This window comes from Hylaeus anthracinus, unplaced genomic scaffold (assembly GCF_026225885.1).
Source record: "Hylaeus anthracinus isolate JK02 unplaced genomic scaffold, UHH_iyHylAnth1.0_haploid 11994, whole genome shotgun sequence".
Lineage (NCBI taxonomy): Eukaryota > Metazoa > Arthropoda > Insecta > Hymenoptera > Colletidae > Hylaeus > Hylaeus anthracinus.
This window is the reverse complement of record NW_026534341.1, coordinates 10,989,076-11,008,598: the sequence shown is the minus strand read 5'-3', so window position 1 is coordinate 11,008,598 and position 19,523 is coordinate 10,989,076. Positions and strand designations below refer to the sequence as shown.

The 19,523-nt window shown below is 40.0% G+C and overlaps 1 protein-coding gene across 12 annotated transcripts in view; it reads left to right on the top strand.

The window, feature by feature from the left end:
• The window catches only part of LOC128888529 (uncharacterized), a 382,487-nt gene that overhangs the window by 147,775 nt on the left and 215,189 nt on the right, over positions 1-19,523 (top strand). For all 12 annotated transcript variants that reach the window (XR_008460283.1, XR_008460284.1, XM_054145475.1 and 9 more), the window contains exons 3-4: positions 15,051-15,131; positions 18,394-18,616. Coding sequence is in view for 10 of the 12 variants with exons in the window: in XM_054145475.1 (XP_054001450.1) it covers positions 15,051-15,131; positions 18,394-18,616 (304 nt within the window). In the remaining 2 variants the exon portion in view is untranslated. The remainder of the gene's footprint in view (positions 1-15,050; positions 15,132-18,393; positions 18,617-19,523) is intronic.

The following is a 19,523-nucleotide window of genomic DNA, read 5'->3' as shown; positions in this document are numbered from 1 at the left end:
AATGTATCAAACTTCTAAGAAAATATTCCAAAGGAATATATTACAAAATGAAGGAATACAAAAAAATTTCCAAGATGGTGTTCCAAGTAAATAAAAGTTCAAAAACACTATTAAAATCTACCTGAAATAGAAAAATATTTGTAGGTACTAATTCATTATGTATAATCAGTCACTCAAATAATAACAAGGACTAAGAAATCATAAAAAGAATAACCCTACCTCGTTAAATACCACAGAACGTCCAAGGATTATCGCCAAATACCTGCTGCATGAACAATTTGTCACCCAAAAGGAAGCTTGCCGACAAACTGGCGGTTAATACGCCGTAAAACGAGCGAAGTATCACGACGTAGAAAAGTTCAAAACATCGCGCGACGTCCTTTCGGTGTAACGCTCGGAAAGTTTACGCGTTGCGAAGTTTGCATTGCTGCACCTTTTTTTTTCAATTCCGCCCATGAATAAGAAACAGTCGGGGAAGATTGAAGTTTTTAGTTAAGTTGGTGTCGACTTTCGCGACGCGCCAGGGACGTCGGATCTTGGCGAAACGAGCTGGAAAATCGTTGGAAGACGAGAATGGTTGATCCGAGACGAGGAAAACGAGACTTGCCAGTTTTCAGCGGGCGAATCATGATTCGTTTTTACGAGCCGCGAAGGAAATAGAATTTAACGAAAGTAACCGTCGAATAAAACAATTTGTCCGCTTCTTTCGACGCCTGCGGTCGACGACGTGGCTGAGGAACTTTTATTGCGGCGACGAGAGCCGAAGGAACAGCCTTTCTCGGCTTGTACCGCGAACGCTGCTTCATGGGAGCCGTATTAACCGAGATGGAATCTTCTGTGAAACGTAGTAAAAAGTAGACGACAGAATTGCATGGAATTATGATTCTTGTTACTTTTATTTTCTTTGTTGAATTCTCGCTGGTGTATTCAAGGGAGAGAAACTTGGGCTGAGTGTTGAAGGGGTGCACATTACAGTATTACAGGAAACTTAAACTTAGATACAATTACTAAACAAGTACAGTATTATTTGGTAGTAGATCAGGAACAATATATGACATATGACGATAAACCATGAGATTTTAGAAACTTATTATAAAAATTTATATTTACCTTTATAAAATTGAGAATTGGTATGCGAGTTAGAGTAAGGAAATCTAACAGAGTATTTCATAAGTCTTTGCTGAGAATATTAGTTTGCTTGAAAATATTAGCTGTCTGCAAAGTGGTCATCCTCTTGTACGTGCATCCTCTTAGTAAGTAAATTCGTCCATGCTCCAGACATAGAAATTAGTCGATTTTCGAAATGACTATAATTTAATATAATAACAGTAATGATAACACTCCGATTCGACCAGATAAGTGGGCATAAGTCACAGAAAGTGAATACTGTTTGGTAGTCCAGACTCGAATGGCTTAGACGAGAGTAAGAGTGTCGCGGAGACTCGTAACAGCCGAGATGTAAGAGAATAATGATAGTTTCGCCTTCTCTCGAATGTATTGCACCGATCTCTTACCACCTACTTGAATCCTGACCCAGAATCGCTTCCGAGAGCAGAGTCCCTTCCCTCGGGTTGTCCTTGTTACCGTGGTATATGGAAACTAGGACCGATGTATTGTTACGTGCACGAGAAATACGTGGACGATATTGTCATGCTCTTGCGACAATCTGACTTCTTTGTCTTCCAGCGACAAGTCTGTTCAGAAAACCACCGATACGATGACTGCGACCAAAAGAAAAACAATTCTCCAAAAGGGACTCCAGGGTTTTCGTTTCTAATAACTCGACTGTGGATATTTATGCAAATTTATATTTGTATAGGTTCAAATAATGAATCAGATTTTAATCCCTTCTTAAAAAATTCACAAATATAATTTACTGTTTATCTAAAATTCCTGTGACTATATCACCACGTTATACTCATCTAAAAAATCTAAGCACGTATTGTCTACCTATCGACACCAACAAAGATCCTAAATTCTACACGAATGGAGGGAAAAAGTTCTCTTCTCCGTTTCTCTGGAAAGCGTATTTCCGTGGAGGAACAGGAAGAAGGAAGATGCTCAAGTGCAGAGGTTAATTGTATTTACGAAGGATTTCAATGGCGGCCAGTTTGCGAAACGTTGCTCCTAAAGTTACGCTCGTAACGCAGACGATATACGAGGCTCTGGGTCTCGTAGATCATTTTCAGCGACGTCGGTTACGTAACTCCGCGACACTGACGCGGAAAACGATGGATCGCTCGAATAGAACCAGTTCCTGCACTTTTTGCCCCCGTCGGTGGCGATTTACAGGAGCCTTCCGCCATTGTCGCTCGCGTCACGTTGGAATAATTTTATAAATTTATGGATGATCTTGCAACTTTGTTTCCGATAACTTCGTTGGAATTCTCAGTTTCTATATAAAACAATCGTGTCCGACTATGCTTGATGCTAGGAGAAAATGCTCACCCACGCCTTTAATAACTGTATCATCGAAAACTCAAATCCAAGAAGTTGCAATTCGAGTCCAACATGATCAAACAACTGATCAGAATTTTCTGAATTTTTCATTCTTATCGGGCATGTGACGCGAAAGTCTATCTTCGCGAAACGTGTCCAATCTATGCGATTCTTATCGAACAGGAAAAGAAGCTGATTCCCCAGGGATGCTCGTACGATGTCGTCCATCATTTTAGAAATTTCATTTCGGGTCGAACCAGCGCGATAAGCTGCTTTCGGGAATTGTTCCGCGGGCTCGGAGCGCGGAATCGGCGATTGGATCTCGAGGGATCGCGAGGAAATAAAATCGAAAGTCACGAAGGGAAAGGAGAGCCGTGGCCAGAGAAAGGAGGATTCGTGAGTGGCGTATCCGGCGGAAGTAGTTATCGCTGGTACTCGCGCGGCTGTTTTTCCAAGCGTACAGTTCTTCTTCGTGACATTATACGACTTCTCGTTTCGCTGCTTCTGCGACTCCCTCGCCTTTTTCCTTTCTGAAGTCACTAGATCGTGTCACGGAATTGCTGCTTGCGGAATTACTACGTTCCTACAAGCGGAATAATAGTGAACGATACCTTTGATTATTAAAAAATCTTCATTATCACAAGTCCACTCCTTCGGGCCTCATGGTCTGTCGCTATGTTTAATTGTAGCTTCAGTAGAGGTTCACGAATCCCGAGGTACCGAGGGTGGCTAGTGGCCTCCAAGTAGACTACTGGCATCTCTAATGAGAGAATCGTGGAGAACGCAAGCAAATGTTAAGTAACGCGAAGCAAGAATTAAATGAAAACTCACTAAACTTTAATAAAGAACACGCTATTGGAAACAATTTTTGTTTCGTAATGAAGAAGTAATTGAAAGGAACGGTGCTTACAGGACCACTTTGTATCAGAATCAGTATAGTTCCATATAATTTAACGCTGCTCGCCGAGAGGGCAGGCCACGAGTAAAACACAGAAAGACGCAATGCGGGTGCTTTCATTTTCACGAGCCATCAGCTTTTACGTTCGCGCTTCTTTTCTCCTCGCGTTGCCAAGAAGCAGCAAAATGAATTACGGTTTCGCAGAGTTTTACGCGCGTTCATAAATATCACATTGCGTATACGTCTCATTGCATGTGGGTTATGATACTCAGGGGAACTGCAAAATGCTGCCAGAAGTAGAGAGTAGTACTAATGTAACCTAACCAACGCGTAGAGATTTAAAGTTATTTAAAGGTTCCTCGGAGCATTGGTGGAAAACAATACGTGGCATCCTTAGCGTGCAAAAGCATTTCGATGTTGAAGCATTTTAGTACTGAAACATTTCAGGAAGAAGTCGTACATTAAATTTCCAAGAGGATATTACAAAATCGAGGATTTCCAAAGGAATATTAAAAAATCAAGAAAAATATTTTAAATTTCCAAGACAATATTCCGAAATAATATTAGAAAATGTAGTAACAAGCATCAGACGTAAAATCATTTAAATTAGGACTCGATCAGAGCACCCAAAGATATTCTCTGCAAATGAAATCCCCTTTCCTTTGAATCTTTTATTATAGAGAGTTAAGGAATGATTGAAAACGTGCCTGTTAGCACCCATACATAATAATCTTGCATACTTCTGATTAAAAAGACTCACAACTGCTATATTCTGCCTGAAAATGTTTAACCCCTAACACTCCTACTTGTAATTTTGAATATCGACCGGCAACTCCAATTTATCATCATCATACTTTGACTTGCAAGTTGTCAAGTGTCAGATTTCAAACTACAAACAACACAATATAGTTTTTTACTCTTTTATCGGTTTTACCTGAATAATGTGTAAGGTTCTTGGTTTATAAGAGTCTTCTTGGAGTAGAACGCCCCACATCGGTGGTGGTTGAGAGGCACACTTTGAGTGTTAAGGCTTACTTTTGTTTATTTCTCTGAGTTTTTACCAGGTTATCGTGTTTCTGGCCCACTGGTGGCTCCACAGAACGAAACGCTTCCCACGGAGGGCACCTGCACCATATCGCTATTTCTGTTAGGCCGATGTCACTCGCTGGTAGCTCACGCGCCGTTGAAACGGCGTTATATTTACCGTTTCCTCGTACTCGAGACGTTCCGCAGCTACTCCTCGTTCTGGGTCAAAAGTCTCCGCGGCCTGGGCGGAAGAAAGAGACTCCCGAACGCGAAACAAGTGGCTCGTGAGAAACCGAAGTGGACTTGGCTGGCTCCTCGCGGGCCCACTACAGCCCATGCTACCTTTGAATCACGCGGCAGAGCAATCGAGCTGACGCGTTGATCGCCTGGAAACGCGCTGGTAACGTTTACCGCATTGCGTTCGTTGCATCGCGATCCTTGGACGATGAAAGGCTGCTCGTGGGAGCAGGTTTAGCAGGGTTTCGGTCAAAATTAATGCCAGAGTTCTGCATGGTGGGGGAATTTTAGGATATCGTGCGGCATTATCAAGTGGGGAGAATTGGTATTTTTAGATGGAGTGAGTTCATAAGAGGTGGTACGGGAAGGCTAGAGCCATTGGGTCCAAATAAATCATACGATGTGTTGAGAATTAGTGAGAGAGTCATAAGGAAAGAGAAGAGAAATGAAATGAGAGGTAAGAAGAAAAATGTAAAACTTTCGATAGTAATGTCTAAAGAACTATGGTATAATGGGTAGAATGGTAACCTGGCCTAAATGAAGAAATATAAATATAGTTCAGAAAGTTAAACATTTTCTATGGAGTTACATTCGTTTCCTTTCGGCATCACGCAAGTTTTAAATGCGGCGCGATGTTGATTCGCGCCGATTGCGAAATGTCTGATTGTACTTCCGGTCATATACGGGGAGCGGACCGCGTTCTCTAAGTCTTTGTATTTTCTTTGCTTCGGCGTACCTTATTTTGTATCTAATGAATCCTATTTGTTTTTCTTTTTGTAATAACATGCGTGTTATATGTATTATTAATTTGCAGACAAAGAATATATTTTTCCTTTTTTTTGTATATTACTTTATGTTTGAGTATTTAATAAATGTGTATTCCAAACATAACCTTATCAACATTTTCTGATAGAATATTTTGTTGACGATATCAGGCACGTGTCAACTTTATTCTGACGCGCCAAGACGCAGTCTAGGAAGTTGTTTACGCGACGCTGCGGCAAGCTTTCTGCCACCTTTCCTTTTTTCCTCCCTCCCCACTGCTCACTTCCGCTCGCAAATCCTCGGACGGACGCATTTGGAGCTCTTGGCAGCCGCTCAGACGTTCACGATGAAATATCTAGCACGGCTGACTTTGATCTTCCGCGGCGCGTCCGAAACGACCTGGAAGTCCTGGACGGCGTGAAAACGCGCAGACATTCCTCCGGGAACCAGGAAGTTTCTTCCTTGCAAACATCGTTACTCTGTTCGTTAGATTCTCGATTTCCTTCATCGATTACGAGGATGAGACTACTGAGCAGTTGCTGATAATTTCAAATTTTTTTTTTGGAGCAACATTATATAGGGATCAATTTCAAACTTTGTGCGTATGTTTTTGACACTTTTATATACACATTGGAATTTCTTCATGTGAGCGAGTTGATTTTGTGCTATGCTGTAGGCCTTGAAAAAACATTGTTGTTGTTAAATACTGTTTTTCTGAGTTCCACTCCACGTTTGGTCTTCTTTCGTGTGTTTTATTTATATAAGGAGTGTAATGTACTATTTTTTGTGACTCGTGTATGTTAATATTCCTCGTATAAATACATTTTCGAAAGAATACTTCTTACAACTTCGCACACACGTTCACCTCTCGATTATACAATTCGAAATCCGTCATGCAAATTAATCACACTAATAAGAGGCTACTTAACGAGGTTCGCTATCGGCTGTTGGCATTGGGTGAATCAGTGGCATGGTATTTGTTTCGAATACGAATGTCGCGCGCTCGCCGCGCATTGCAAGCTTGCATTCCAAGCAAACTCCGCGCCATATGTCGGTACTCCATATTATTCAGTCTCTGAATAATTGAGCAGAGAAACGAGGCGACTTGCGCGTCATTTCAATTCGAATTTGCTCCGTACGCAATTTATCGATAGAAAAAAGAGAGAGGAAGTGTAGTAGGGTCACTTGGCCAGCAGTTACTCATTAATCAGTTGTTAATCATTTTGTTTAAATTATCGTCAGGAATGCCACTTGGTGGCGGTTGAATAAAAAGCTTGAAGATCAGGCTATCGACATCTGCTGAAAATTGAAAATGTTTCCTTTTGCAAAGCTGATTGTATTGTAGCGTGGAGGTGGCTAAAGAGCTCTACAAACTAATCCAAATGATTGGAACTTTTGTTAGCTAAATTGATGTTTCATATTTTTCTATTCCTGTTGCTTTGAGAAAAATTTAGAAACATATTAGTCGATAGAAGTTTCTCACAAAACGTCTCAAACATTCTCACCAAAATAAATGTTTGATTATAAATATATACATAAATAAACATTACACATGTATACATGAAAAAGTAATTTGAAAACATCAAATCTATCACTTAATTTTCTTCAATAGACATAGAGGGGACGAATATTTATGGGACTGTATCTCGTCCCTCTGTTCTCGTTACATTCACATTTAACTAAACACCATCCCCTAAAAATAAACCCTACTCCAGTGACCAAGTAAACCTTCCCCGACAAACCGCCTCGATCCATCTCTCTACCGCGTCTAAGAAAATACCTTATTGCCCCAATTACCAAGGCTCTGGTTTCCCAATGACCGAAAATGTTACGCTTTGGCTTGGTTCCATGTCATAGGCAACGATTGCGTCCACGATACGTTCCATATCCCTGCGGGAAGTGTCGACGCGCGACAAGTTGATACAAGTTGATACAACCGTCTCCGTGGCCAGTTGTATCAACTCGTAGCGCGATAAATCGTTAGGTCTGCGGTTTCCGTACGGCGTTCCGTGGACTGATCGTTTTGGTAACGCGAAACGTGTATCAAACGTTGTGTTTCAGCGTCACGGGTATCGCGTATCCCGTGTCCCGTGTCCCGTGTCTCTCGCGTCACGCATACTAAACTTAACCAATTACCGAAATTGCTGACAGGCCCGTGTCTACAAGGAGACGCCGCGAGGCAAGTTGGTGCCAGAGGCTAGGTTACACGCGCGACAGCTGCACGCACACGGAATCGCGGCCGAAATCTCGCTTGACCCTCTTCTTCGTCTTCTTCTTCGTCTTCGTCCAGCGCAACGCATTCTCACGTGGGGTGGGGTGAATCACCACCCTCGGTGAAATTCTAAAAGCGCCTGTTTCCCGAAAGTCTATTACGAACCACTTAGAATCATACGGCTCGGCATTCCCGCGGCGTGCGAACGGCCCTTTAAAACGGTGTCGTGGCCACTGAACTCAAAGAGAGTCGCCCCGTCGCTTTTAGGTTCGTTAGTAATGGGAACCGTTCCACGGCCGTTGTTTGATGGTTTTTCCGCGGGCCCTTGTCGCTCCTGTGCCGCTATCGCGCGAGATTTACGACCTTCGCCCGCCATTTTATGCCCCGTTCAAGAAGTGTTACTTTAATAAGGTACTTCGACCGGCTCCGCCTGCAATACCTCGGCTCGGAATCGCCACTTGCCTGTAGCTGCGTACAGGGGCTGGTTTTTAGTCGAACTTTGCCATTTCGCGTGGCAGCTCGAACTCTGTATGCTGATTATTTAGGGTGCAACAAGATTATTTCGTGCTGAGTAGAAAGATCTCGAGTCGTGGACCTGTGATCGCAGTGTTAAAATAGATATATCACGAATCATATTATGACTCACGTATGTATATAAATACAAGCTGATGCGATAAATGAATAAATATATATATATATATATATATATATATATATATATATAAATCGTGTCACTCTCAAGTATCCAAGTACGTACTCCATAATTTTTTTTGTACTTTTAACAAAAATATTGCGTATTTAGGTGTTCTACTTCTAATGAACTGTCCTAAAGCGTAGATCTTTACGATTATCATTGTGGCAAATAAGGAATACATTTTCTAACACATTCTACGATGAGAGTTGATTAGCCCCTTCGACGCAGAAGGAATCGAAATTCAAGAAAGCAGCGAAAAATCTCATTTCCGCGGCCGTGGAACCTAATTTGTCGGTCGCCTTGGCTTCGTGTTCTCGTCGTAAAAAATGCAACGGGAACGAAAATCATGGCGGAGAAAAGAGTGGCCACCAAGAAGGCGAGTTATTTCGCACTCAGGATTCCCCTGGTAGTAACTTAAACCGCCGGTAGCCGGCCACTTTGATGAGCCTCGAGAAAAAGAAAAATATCTCTGGGGAAAAATGCTTGCCAGATGACGATGCCGTCTCTCGACTCGAATAAAAAAATGCCTGATTCGTGTTAACGACCAGCGCACTTCCTTACCTTCTTATAAGCCGGGAGAGAAGGCTTTTAACGCGACTGTCGAGTAGAGTTCATTAAATTTAATCCAATTTATATCGTATTACGTTAAATATTATAGACAATTCCACCGATACGATAGAAAACAAGTACAAGACAGAAAACGTAAGGAAGAAGTAAACTTCGCAGATCATTATTTGCATATATTACTGCACTCTCCTCCCGCGGTTTCTTTACTTTTCAAACATTCGGAAAAGTTTGCCGGGAGATTACACGATAGATGTTTGAATAACACCGTCACTCATTCATAAATCCCCGCGGTAATAAGGAAGTTTGTAACGAGATACTTGACCGGGATCTAAATTCAAGCAGAGCTAAAGGTCAGTTTCCAAGGAAGGTTCGCGGCACGGTGTCTCGAGCTCGCTAAAAAATTTCAAGACAATTTAATTTCCTCCGAGTCTATACCGTTCGAATCGCGCGGAATCGAGGGACGTGTAATACGAGAGGACGCGATTTAATTAACAAAGGGAATAGATAAAGCGTCTTTTCCTTTTGGATTGCATAATCCGCGGCAGGGAAGCGGCTCGACCTGTAACGGTACACCCTCGATGCATATTTCTCGAACGAAGCCGGTGTCGGATGCTGGTGCATTAGCAGCTTCGGATCTCGTCCCAGTGATGTAACACAATACCTCTCCGAAAGAACCACAGCTTCTACTTTGTGTTGCTGAGTGAGCTTTTCGCTAACGAGAGAAATAGCTTTGAATTGATCGACGGAAGTTCTATGGCTCTTCCTTTGGCTAAAGAAAGTCTGATTTCGCGTGAAGAGAATTAAACAAATTTAGGACTTCGTTTCTTGTATAATACAAGAGGCCACAGTTTAATGGATTTCTCTCCTCCATACACACCATTGCGTATCATTACCAAGTACACTTATCACCATTTAATAATTATACGCTCCTTAAATCATTAAACGATTTCAAACCCTTCTAAAATGTATAATTTTTGAAATTTTGAAAAATCCTTTGAGGTACGTTCAAGTATCACTAGAGACTGCAATATACTTAAGTTTGCTCAAAATCTGAGATGCTGCTCCATTTAGTGTCCGATTTCGCGTGGAATGACTCAATAACCTTTGCATCTCATTGTATTTCCTCGCCATTATAGTATTTCGAAGCCTCAGAGCTTTCATTCTCATCGTCCCTTCTTCTCCATAAAGTCTCCCTCTTCGCTATAGTGCTCGTACAAAGACGAAACGTTGACAAACTTTGTCGAATCCGGTCTTTCCGGCGGTTGGCTTATTAAACCTGTACCGGAAGACGCTGTCAAAGGTCTCTGTTGTCGCAAAAGGGGTTTTCGAGGCGGTCTGGATAGAGAGCTCAGCCTTAGACGCGAATTCTTGCTGCTAATGCACGTTTTATGCGAATTCAACGTCTGGATTTCTTTGTAGGAACGTCGCGAGTGGGGAAAGGCAAATGCTTCGAACCAGCGAATGGATCGCGCGATAAAATGCGCCACGTTAAAACGCCCTACAGCTTCCACCCTCGTTCACAAAGGGCGCCGGTCGCTTCTTTCCTTCCTCCTTCCGACTTCTTCGTCGCTCTTTCCGCCATCTGCCTCGCGAATAAGCGCAAGAAACGTGCGCCAGTTCTTGGACACACCAGCTGCCAAGTAAACCGTAAATTCGTGCTGCGCGGATTGACGTAATTCATTGAAAGATTCGAAGGGTCACCGCACCTTCGAGACGTTTGGTAGGAAATTAATTGCGCTGAAATTAGGTGATCGATACCTTTTTGCTTGTATTACGTAAGCATATATGCTTTTTGGAGTATGAAAATATTTTTGTTCTTCGCGAAGATCGATTTTTTAGTGAAAATGGCGCCGTTAGATGAAGTAGTGTCTTCTCATACACGGTGGTATTGGTGAATTATAAATTTGAAAAAGATTTTTATTTCTGAAAAGATTCTTCACGGTTGGATGTAGGGTTCTTTTGAAAAACTAAATGATGCCTAAATAGTGTCTTCTCATACATGGTGGTATTTATGAATTCTAACTTTGAAAAAGATTTTTATTTCTGAATAGATTCACCACGACTTGATGTAGGGTTCTTTTGAAAAACTGAATGATAATTAATCTAAATTTCACTCCAACAAAGTGAGATATCTCAAAAAATTGCTCAATTCTCAATTTGCATTTAGTATTCTCAAACCAAAATCACCGAAAACTTGACGCATCCATGGATAGATATTCGAATTTTGATTGGAATCATCGCATGCACGGCGCGGCAATCCAGACGAATCAGTCGGCTCGTCTTTACAGTAGCCGGTTTCACGTGTCCCCGACATTTAATTCGACTGGAAACTCGTCATCCAATATTAGTTTGGCGGTCGATTGTCCGAGTATCGAGGTGCACCGCAACGGTTAATCTTGCACGCTGAAAGCTTTCGCAGGTTGATGACGCGAATTGGCAGACGTTTTGAAGACTTCGAACGCGGAACCCGCGTGTATACGGTAAACAGGGAACGATCAAATTTAGCGATGCGTAAGTTCATAACATTTCGAAGTTCAGGTTTAATTAAAGCGAGTTTACCGCGCGTCACATTTGATCGCAACTGGGATATTGAAAAAGCTGGAAAGGTACGGCTGATGAAAGTGCTCGGGGCGGTTTGTCAGTTGCTCTTGTAAACGGATGGACGAGCTGTCTGCTATCCCCTTCCTCTCTTTTTCCTGGGGATTCTTTATCCCTCGCTTCATCCGCGAATCGATGGCGCGCGATCATTCTCGCGAACTGCGCGATTTCGCGGAACTATGCGTCTGGAAAAAGAAGCTTCTTCGTAGTTGGAAGATAGCGCATATTTTAACGCTTTATGTATCGACAGGTTACTTACAAACTTTTTAAATCTAATGTTACTTGTTTTAATTTATTAACTGTGTTGTTGGTTGTCTACTTATATACCAATAGTACGCAGAGGTTAATGTTAGCCTAAATTAAATAAAATAAAACTACCTAATCATTAATAGATTTTGGAAAAATTCTTAACATTTCCTAACATGGAAAACATACACAAACTGTACATGATGTATTCAGAATATATTTGTCGTATTTTCTTGTACTCTAAATGCGTGAAATCCGCAATAGCGGAAATCCAGAAATTTTTGTTTTGACTACGCGTGCTTGCAATTTCAAAAAGTTATGGTTATAATATCGATGGAAATTGATAGGTGTAGATGAGTGCAGGTTATCGGTTCAATTTTCCGCTATCCGCTAGTTTATTTACGTTGTATGCGAATTTGATACGTATCGAAATACGCTGGCTGCGAAACTATCATCTGTCCGCGCCAAGTGCAAACACCTTCGGGCTGAATTTTCGTATTTTAAAATATCTGTAAAGTAGAACAAATTATTCGAAGCATCGTCGAGTGAATATTCTTTGCAAATTTTTTGAATTGATTCTTCGTTTCCAAATTGTTTTATACTCAAACCTATTTGCAATTAATATAAGAGAAAGAAAATATGATTACGTCTCACTTCTGATAATAAAACTTGGACAGTAACGCTCAGCTTTAGATTTTACCCGATATTTATCGACACGATCTTGCAGTCGCTTCGTGGGTCGATGCAACGAGAAATTGGCTCGAAACGTTAATCCTACGTGAAGCGTGTCGGAATCTGTCGCGTTTATTCGGCGGACTTATTAATTTCTATAACTCGCGCGAGCGCCAGAAGCTGAATTACGGTCCACTCGCGTGAAAGCACGCTCTCGATATCGAGTCGTCATACGGATGAAATATAAATATCGCGTCGTAATACGGGAGAAATGCGAACTGAAACGCAATTGCGTAATCGTTTACGGTTATCCACGACGTCGTGGTCTTTCCGATATGCGAGCGACAAGACCCGATTCGAGCAGCGAAAATAGATTCGCACGAGGTGTGGCCTGCGCAAATGAATTTTGCATTAACATCGACGTTATGCCGTTTCTCCGTTATTTACTGGTTGAATATAGTTAAACTGAGTTTCCACGTGCAGCGACAATTGACGACACTGGAGAAATTAAATTTGTCCTTTTTGGAGCCAGCCTTCTTGGATATGGAGAATATATTTTAACGAGTATATGGATTGAATATATTTTTATTGACACGTTTAATATGTCATTCAATTTTCATCAATTTGCTATGTAATATGTTAAATATATTGATAGTGTAAATACACATTTAATATAAGGATTATTTTATGCACCTCAAGATTAAATTTTTAGAAACGAACAGAATTAAGATTAGATTGAAAACCTCGCTTCTTTCACCAATGTGTCAATATATTTCTCACGTGCATCTTACACAACCGTGCAATAAATACGTCAAGTAAAGAACCAAGTATTTCTTAACGAACAACAAAAAGTTCAACTGCCAAATTAAATAAACATCGGCAATAAATTGCCGTACGTTTCTCGCGTTTGTTACCTACCAGCCCAAGAAAATTTTGCCTATCTTTTACCGATGCCATAAAAACGGCATGCTCCTATCGCCGATGGTCTTCGCCCGTGGAAGCTGTGCATAACGTTCCGGTGCCTTGCGTAAGTATAACGAATCATGCATGGCGTCGCGATAAAAGTAATTCAGGGAACGATACCAACGATGCTTTGCCGCGACTCGCGCGCGAGAAACTGTAAAGTAACGTCGGTATATTACGCGCCAAGGAAAGGGTTAACAGCCTCCCGTGACGTATATTCATTTTCCAATAATTTGAACCGTGCACCGTACAATTTACAACCGGTCGAAGAGATTTTATTTTAGCAGCGTAATTGTAGTGTGTACTCTGAGCGGCGATTCGATAACTTGAAACCACTTTGAATTTATATCGCTGCTCCAATGTTTCTTTTTTTTTTTGAAATACTGATGCGGCCAATATAACTGGCACTTTTAAATGTTACTCAATAACTGTACGTTTCGGAGTGTTCGTTATTTAAATCGACTTGTTTTTATATTTTCCCGGTGAATGGACGAATACCGTCGTTTATCAAATGTTGCTTGTCGTTTGGAAAATGTACTTCTTGTTTAATAAATTGATTAGTAATTGAAATAGATTATAGTCGGGGAGCAATGATGTTCAGTTGTGAGTATTGAAATAATTGTGGTAAAGAGTTTGCACTTAGTATTTTTTTTTTTTTTTTTATTATTATTATTATTATTATTAACAGAAAAATGACATTGAACCAGCCCTTGTACCATGTTCAATATGTATATACGTACATATTTAATATATTTATTACATAGTTTGAGGTATACGAGACACTTCAAGTATGTTGTCTACTGAACCTAAATTGACAAATATAAATTTGTTTTCCGTTATAATTATCTTTGCTTGAAATGGAACGTCATTTCCAGTCATACGGGAGATAGTACTACCACGTACTTTCTACCAAATAAAAAATGTTGCCTCTCATCCCAACGGCAAAACGAAGTTACATAAGGCGTGGTTGACACTTAACTGGTTGATTATCTAGGACCTTCTAATGTTCCTAACGACGATCTAGCATCCCAGGCCCTAAACGACGTGTACACAGTTCGTCCATTTCTGTGCAGCGTGTCGTCGTTTGGTGGAGAATAGTGCATTAAACGGGCGCTGGGGATAAGTAACATCTCTACTATGTAGAAAGTGCTGCCTCTTATGTGAACACCAGAATTAAGTTAACCAAGGTGCGGTTCGTACTTAGTTGTGTGATTATCTAGGAACATCTAATGGTCTTAACCACAGACCTAACATTGTAAGTCCAAGCTAAATGACGTGTACGCGGTTCGTTCATCTCGGTGCATGCCTCGATTTACACGTGTTGCGCAACGTCTATCGATTTCTCAATCATGGATTGATTTGAACGAAGGGAATTATTTTGGAGATATTAATTTAGGAACGTTTTTGCTAGAAATTCTAAGAAGCGTAGAGGTGTGGATTCAAAGAAAAATATCGGTTAAAAATATACAATTAAAACGTATGTTATGGAAAAAGTAAAATCATTTGGTAAAATGTCGACGTATAAGCATGTGACCTGAAAATTATACGGGCCCATAGAGGGTTGACGTCTCATTTTATATAAAATTAGATTTTCTTAACGTTATATTTTCTTGAGAATGGAGAATCATGGTCAAATGATACTGTTTCTCGAGGAGACACATTAGGCAGACGTAAAATAGCCTGAGGTAGGCTTCCGAATGGTAATTGAACTAACGATATATCTGTTTGCGTAGGGCTTCCAGCGTCCGCGGACCCGATTCGCCCCTCAACTCGGATCTGGCGCTTGATAAGCCTCGCCCCATACCATCGCCCAGGTAAGCCTCTTCGTGCGTCTAACCCTTTCTCACCTTTACGCCCGAATGGGAGAAAACCTCGACCTTAATTTCGCGTGTAATAAACTCTGGTTAATTGGAAAACTTGGTGGGTAGGTATCGAAGGACTCGCTCCTCACTGCCGAGGCTTTTCATCTTTTGAAGGGCTTCGACCTATATCCAGGTTTGGGGGTAGCATTTCGATGGTACCGATTGAAACAGAACGTAACCAAATACATCGTGGATTTCGTGCTTCGAAAGAATATTAAGCTAGTGTTGGAGGTGATTTCTGGGTTTCATTGTTCCTTTGATGAAATTTAATCGTGACGGGCATTGTGAAATGTAGTTGAGGAGAGTATCCAGGGTCGAGGTTTTCACTACTGAATTAAAGATTTCATGCATTTTTGATGTACATATACATAAATATTTTATACATTGATGTCATAGATACACGTTGATTGCCAGACAAATATTCTTGCAAATTTCTGCTAGGATTAAATATTATTTACGCTATTGGAAACCACATAATCAAACATCTATCGTGGTATTTATTTTTGTAACTTCGTAAAAATTCATGAATTAATTTAATTTAAATTCATTTTTCTTATGCTAAACTTTTAAAATTAATTTTCTTACTTCTGCACTGTCACTCGTATATGAATAACGTGGCGATCAACGTGTTTACATAATTTTACATAAGTATATATGTTTTTCCTGTTTGTATACACCAAGAATGCATAAAATCTATAGCCTAGATTACTATTATTTTTAAATATCTTCTGGTACTATTATTTCATTTGCCAATATATTTAATCACATTGAATAATATGGGTATTTATTAATTATCTCATAAAGTTTAGACTTGATTCCACATTGGACATTTATAAAAATTTATTATTCCTGCTTCTTCAAAAATAAACCACGGTTTGTAATACAGAATTTTCAATTTCATACATGTTCCAACAAATACAACATGAAAATTGAAATTAAAACATGATATGCAACACCCTCATATTTCTTCCATTATCCTCACCATGATCAATACCACACGAGGTACTGGTGTCATGGAAATATTATCATAAGTTCAGGTGTATAAAATCGATACACCATGAAGAACTGCACCGTGCTAATTGAATTATTTGATCATTCGCGACGAGGAGCCATTCTTCTCTGGAATAATGTCTCCCTATTCATGTTCGAAGTGTTAATAAACCGTACTTCCCGCGCCACGCTCAGAAACTTCTATTTTTACCCCTGCTCGTACGTTTCACCCTACCTGACGAGATTCACCCCTGAATGGAGTCTTGACGTTCGATAAGCCTGGCAACACAATAACCATTCGCCGTGCACACTGAAACGTCTATTTTATTTCCTCGCCGACACGCGGTGTATTTCGAGCCCCCCCTCAGTCGACGACGAACCCCCGTGAACTCAGACTCACCACCTGTCGAGATCCACCCCCAATCGGGTTCCCTGGGTAAAACCACTCGAGTCTACACGCGTTTTCCTTTATCTTTCGCTCTCTCATGCGTTTCACATTGTCTGGAGTGCAGTTGGCAAAAAAATTCCGCCACGGACACAAAAACTGCACGGTTGCGAAACGAACCGCGATTTCAGCACCTCCGTTTCTTTGTCTTAATGAAATATGCTGACGATTTTTTTAATTATTCGTTCGGGACGTACTTGGAGCCATTCACTGCACAAATCCATTACTTTTTAAAAAATCTTGAATTTAAGTGTCGAAGCACTTGGTGTAGTTATAACTCTTAATATTTATAATAACTTTCCTGAGTAATAAAGATTAGCATCATTTATTATTTTTATTTTTTATATTATAAAGGGAATTTTAAAAATCAATGTACACTATTTCATCGCATTTCTCAACTTTTTGTTTTGTGGAGTTAATCGATTTGTGCTATGGACGGTTCGACTATCTTACAGAAATTGAAATTAATGTTTTTATTGAAGTATATAAATTTTGGTGAATGAATTATTGAACGAATAATATTAAAGTTTTCTTTCGACAGTACTCATTCATTCATTCGTTCATTCATTCATCTATTCGTTTATTAAAAGGTTACAGATACAAAGTTTGAAATCGACAAATTAGACTCTTAAAATTAGATGTTTCAATCCAATCAATCGTGACGGCTTCTTTTTCTTTTTCTCAAGTCTTGTTCAAAAATATCCAGTACTCATACCATTGTTTATAACCACAGCAAATACTATTTCTGCTCAGGAATACAACATTTATATACACTATAAGTGTATTAATATTCATCGTAATCTGCATCATATTGTACTCTATATAAAATCAGATTGAGAACTCAGAAGTTTGAGAGTTTAACGTTCCAAAATGATACGTAAATAGTTTTACTTAAACGACAGTTATAAACGATGGAATGTACAAGATCAATTTCGACACCGAGTACATACATAAAAACATTGAAAGTTGAGCAGATGCCTCGTCTGTTTACGCTACGGATTAGGCCGATCCGTGACGTCATGTTTTGATTTTCCGCGGTCAATATAACCGCCCCACCCTAAGAAGCTCTCAGTACGCTCCATTATCGCGAACGGTTCGGTTCAGTACACGGTCTATTATCGCGAACGGTTCGGTCGTGTAATATCGCGTTCGAAAGTAAAATCGGTTCAATTAAACTTCTTGATTGTGCTCTTTCCATCGTAAGTATTCTAACTATTCCGCATACTTCTCAATTATTATATAATTCGATACTCGGTACGATATAAAATTATAATACAATATTAACCAACATACCGGAAAATAATTTGATATTTAATTAAATTCAAAATTTATTTCGAAGCAACCAAATACACACAAGGAGACAAATTCGATCCAGATTTAAATACCGCGAAATATCATTATATTTTATCAACTACATACATAAAGCATTGCACTATAAAAATTACTTATAAAAATCGATTTCTTGCAATTCGAAACTAATATAATATTAAACCAATTTAACATAAAATAATTTGATATTTAATTAAATTAAAAATTTATTTTGAAGCAACTTAATACACACAAGAAGACAAATTCCATCCAGATTTAAATACCGCGAAATATCAACGTATTCTACCAAGTACATAAAGTATTGCACTATAAAAATTTCTTATAAAAATCGATTTTGTCCAATTCGAGGCTCGAGGAGACCTCATGGAGCTCCTCCAAGAGGTTCTCGATCCAGTCTCCACCTGCAATTTCAACCCCCGATAACACGGTCGTCTTTACCGACTGTTGCAGACAAATTCATCCCCTATACGGCGAGAAGGCAGGGCTGCTGGGCTACTGCGATCCCGTTGGTAACGCAGAGAATTTCCCACCAGCCCCTAACATCGTCGTCGAGGGTGGCAGAATCGAGTTCGTGCGCCCCTCGCAAGATGGCACCACCACACCACGCAGGAACACCATGTCCAGGGGGTCGCAGACCTTCAACGACGAGCAAGAGAAGTCCGATCCTGCGAAGGTAAGTCGAAGAATTTTTATCTTCTTCCCTCGCGGTCGTTTGACGACGTAATTGTTTGCTCGGGCCGTGTTTACGCGCGGTGACCGAATCCACGAGCATCTCGTGCTCGGAACAGACCTCCGAATTTACTGCTTTCGTGTAAATAAAATGACGATGACGGAATCTCGGTTGGACAAACATAGAGCTCCGGTTAGGGGTGCAGGCCACGTTCGCTCCGTCTGTGAAACGGTTTAAAGGTGCACTGGTGATATACCAGTCGCCTTAAACTGAGTATGTTTGTGTAGTTTCGTTGTAGGGTCGAGACTCCGATCGAACAATTTAATAATAGAATATTTTATACGCGATTATTTGAATAGACAAGTTTGTGAATCGAAAAATTACAAGATACAAAAAATTATTTGTCGACACATGAACTGGTATTATCTTGAGACCTAAGATTATTAAAATTAGATTTTGTTGAAATTCGCGAAACAGTGGTTCATTTATGGGTTTCATGGCTTAATTCTTCGTGGAAATACATAGGGATTGGTACCTAAAATTTTTAGAGTATTGGTAACACACTTTACGTGACTTCCATGTGTATTACTGAAGCATGTGTTGTAATGAATGGTCGTTGAACATCTGCTTTAAATACACTCGTGATTCTACGATATCTTTAATGGAGCAATGAACTCGGCTTAGAGCATTAGAAAACATAGAATATATTGAACACTTTGATACGAATTTGTTTCTCGTCGTGTGTTGACTTATAATTTTCTGTATCTTGATTCAAAACCTTTAGGATTAGAACATCATTTTATTTTTAACTTTATATATGTTATTATTAAAAAATTAAAAAATTGTTAGGTTCATTTAAAATATCTTATTACAAATCTCAATCGAAATTCTATTTTCTTTTAAAGTAAAA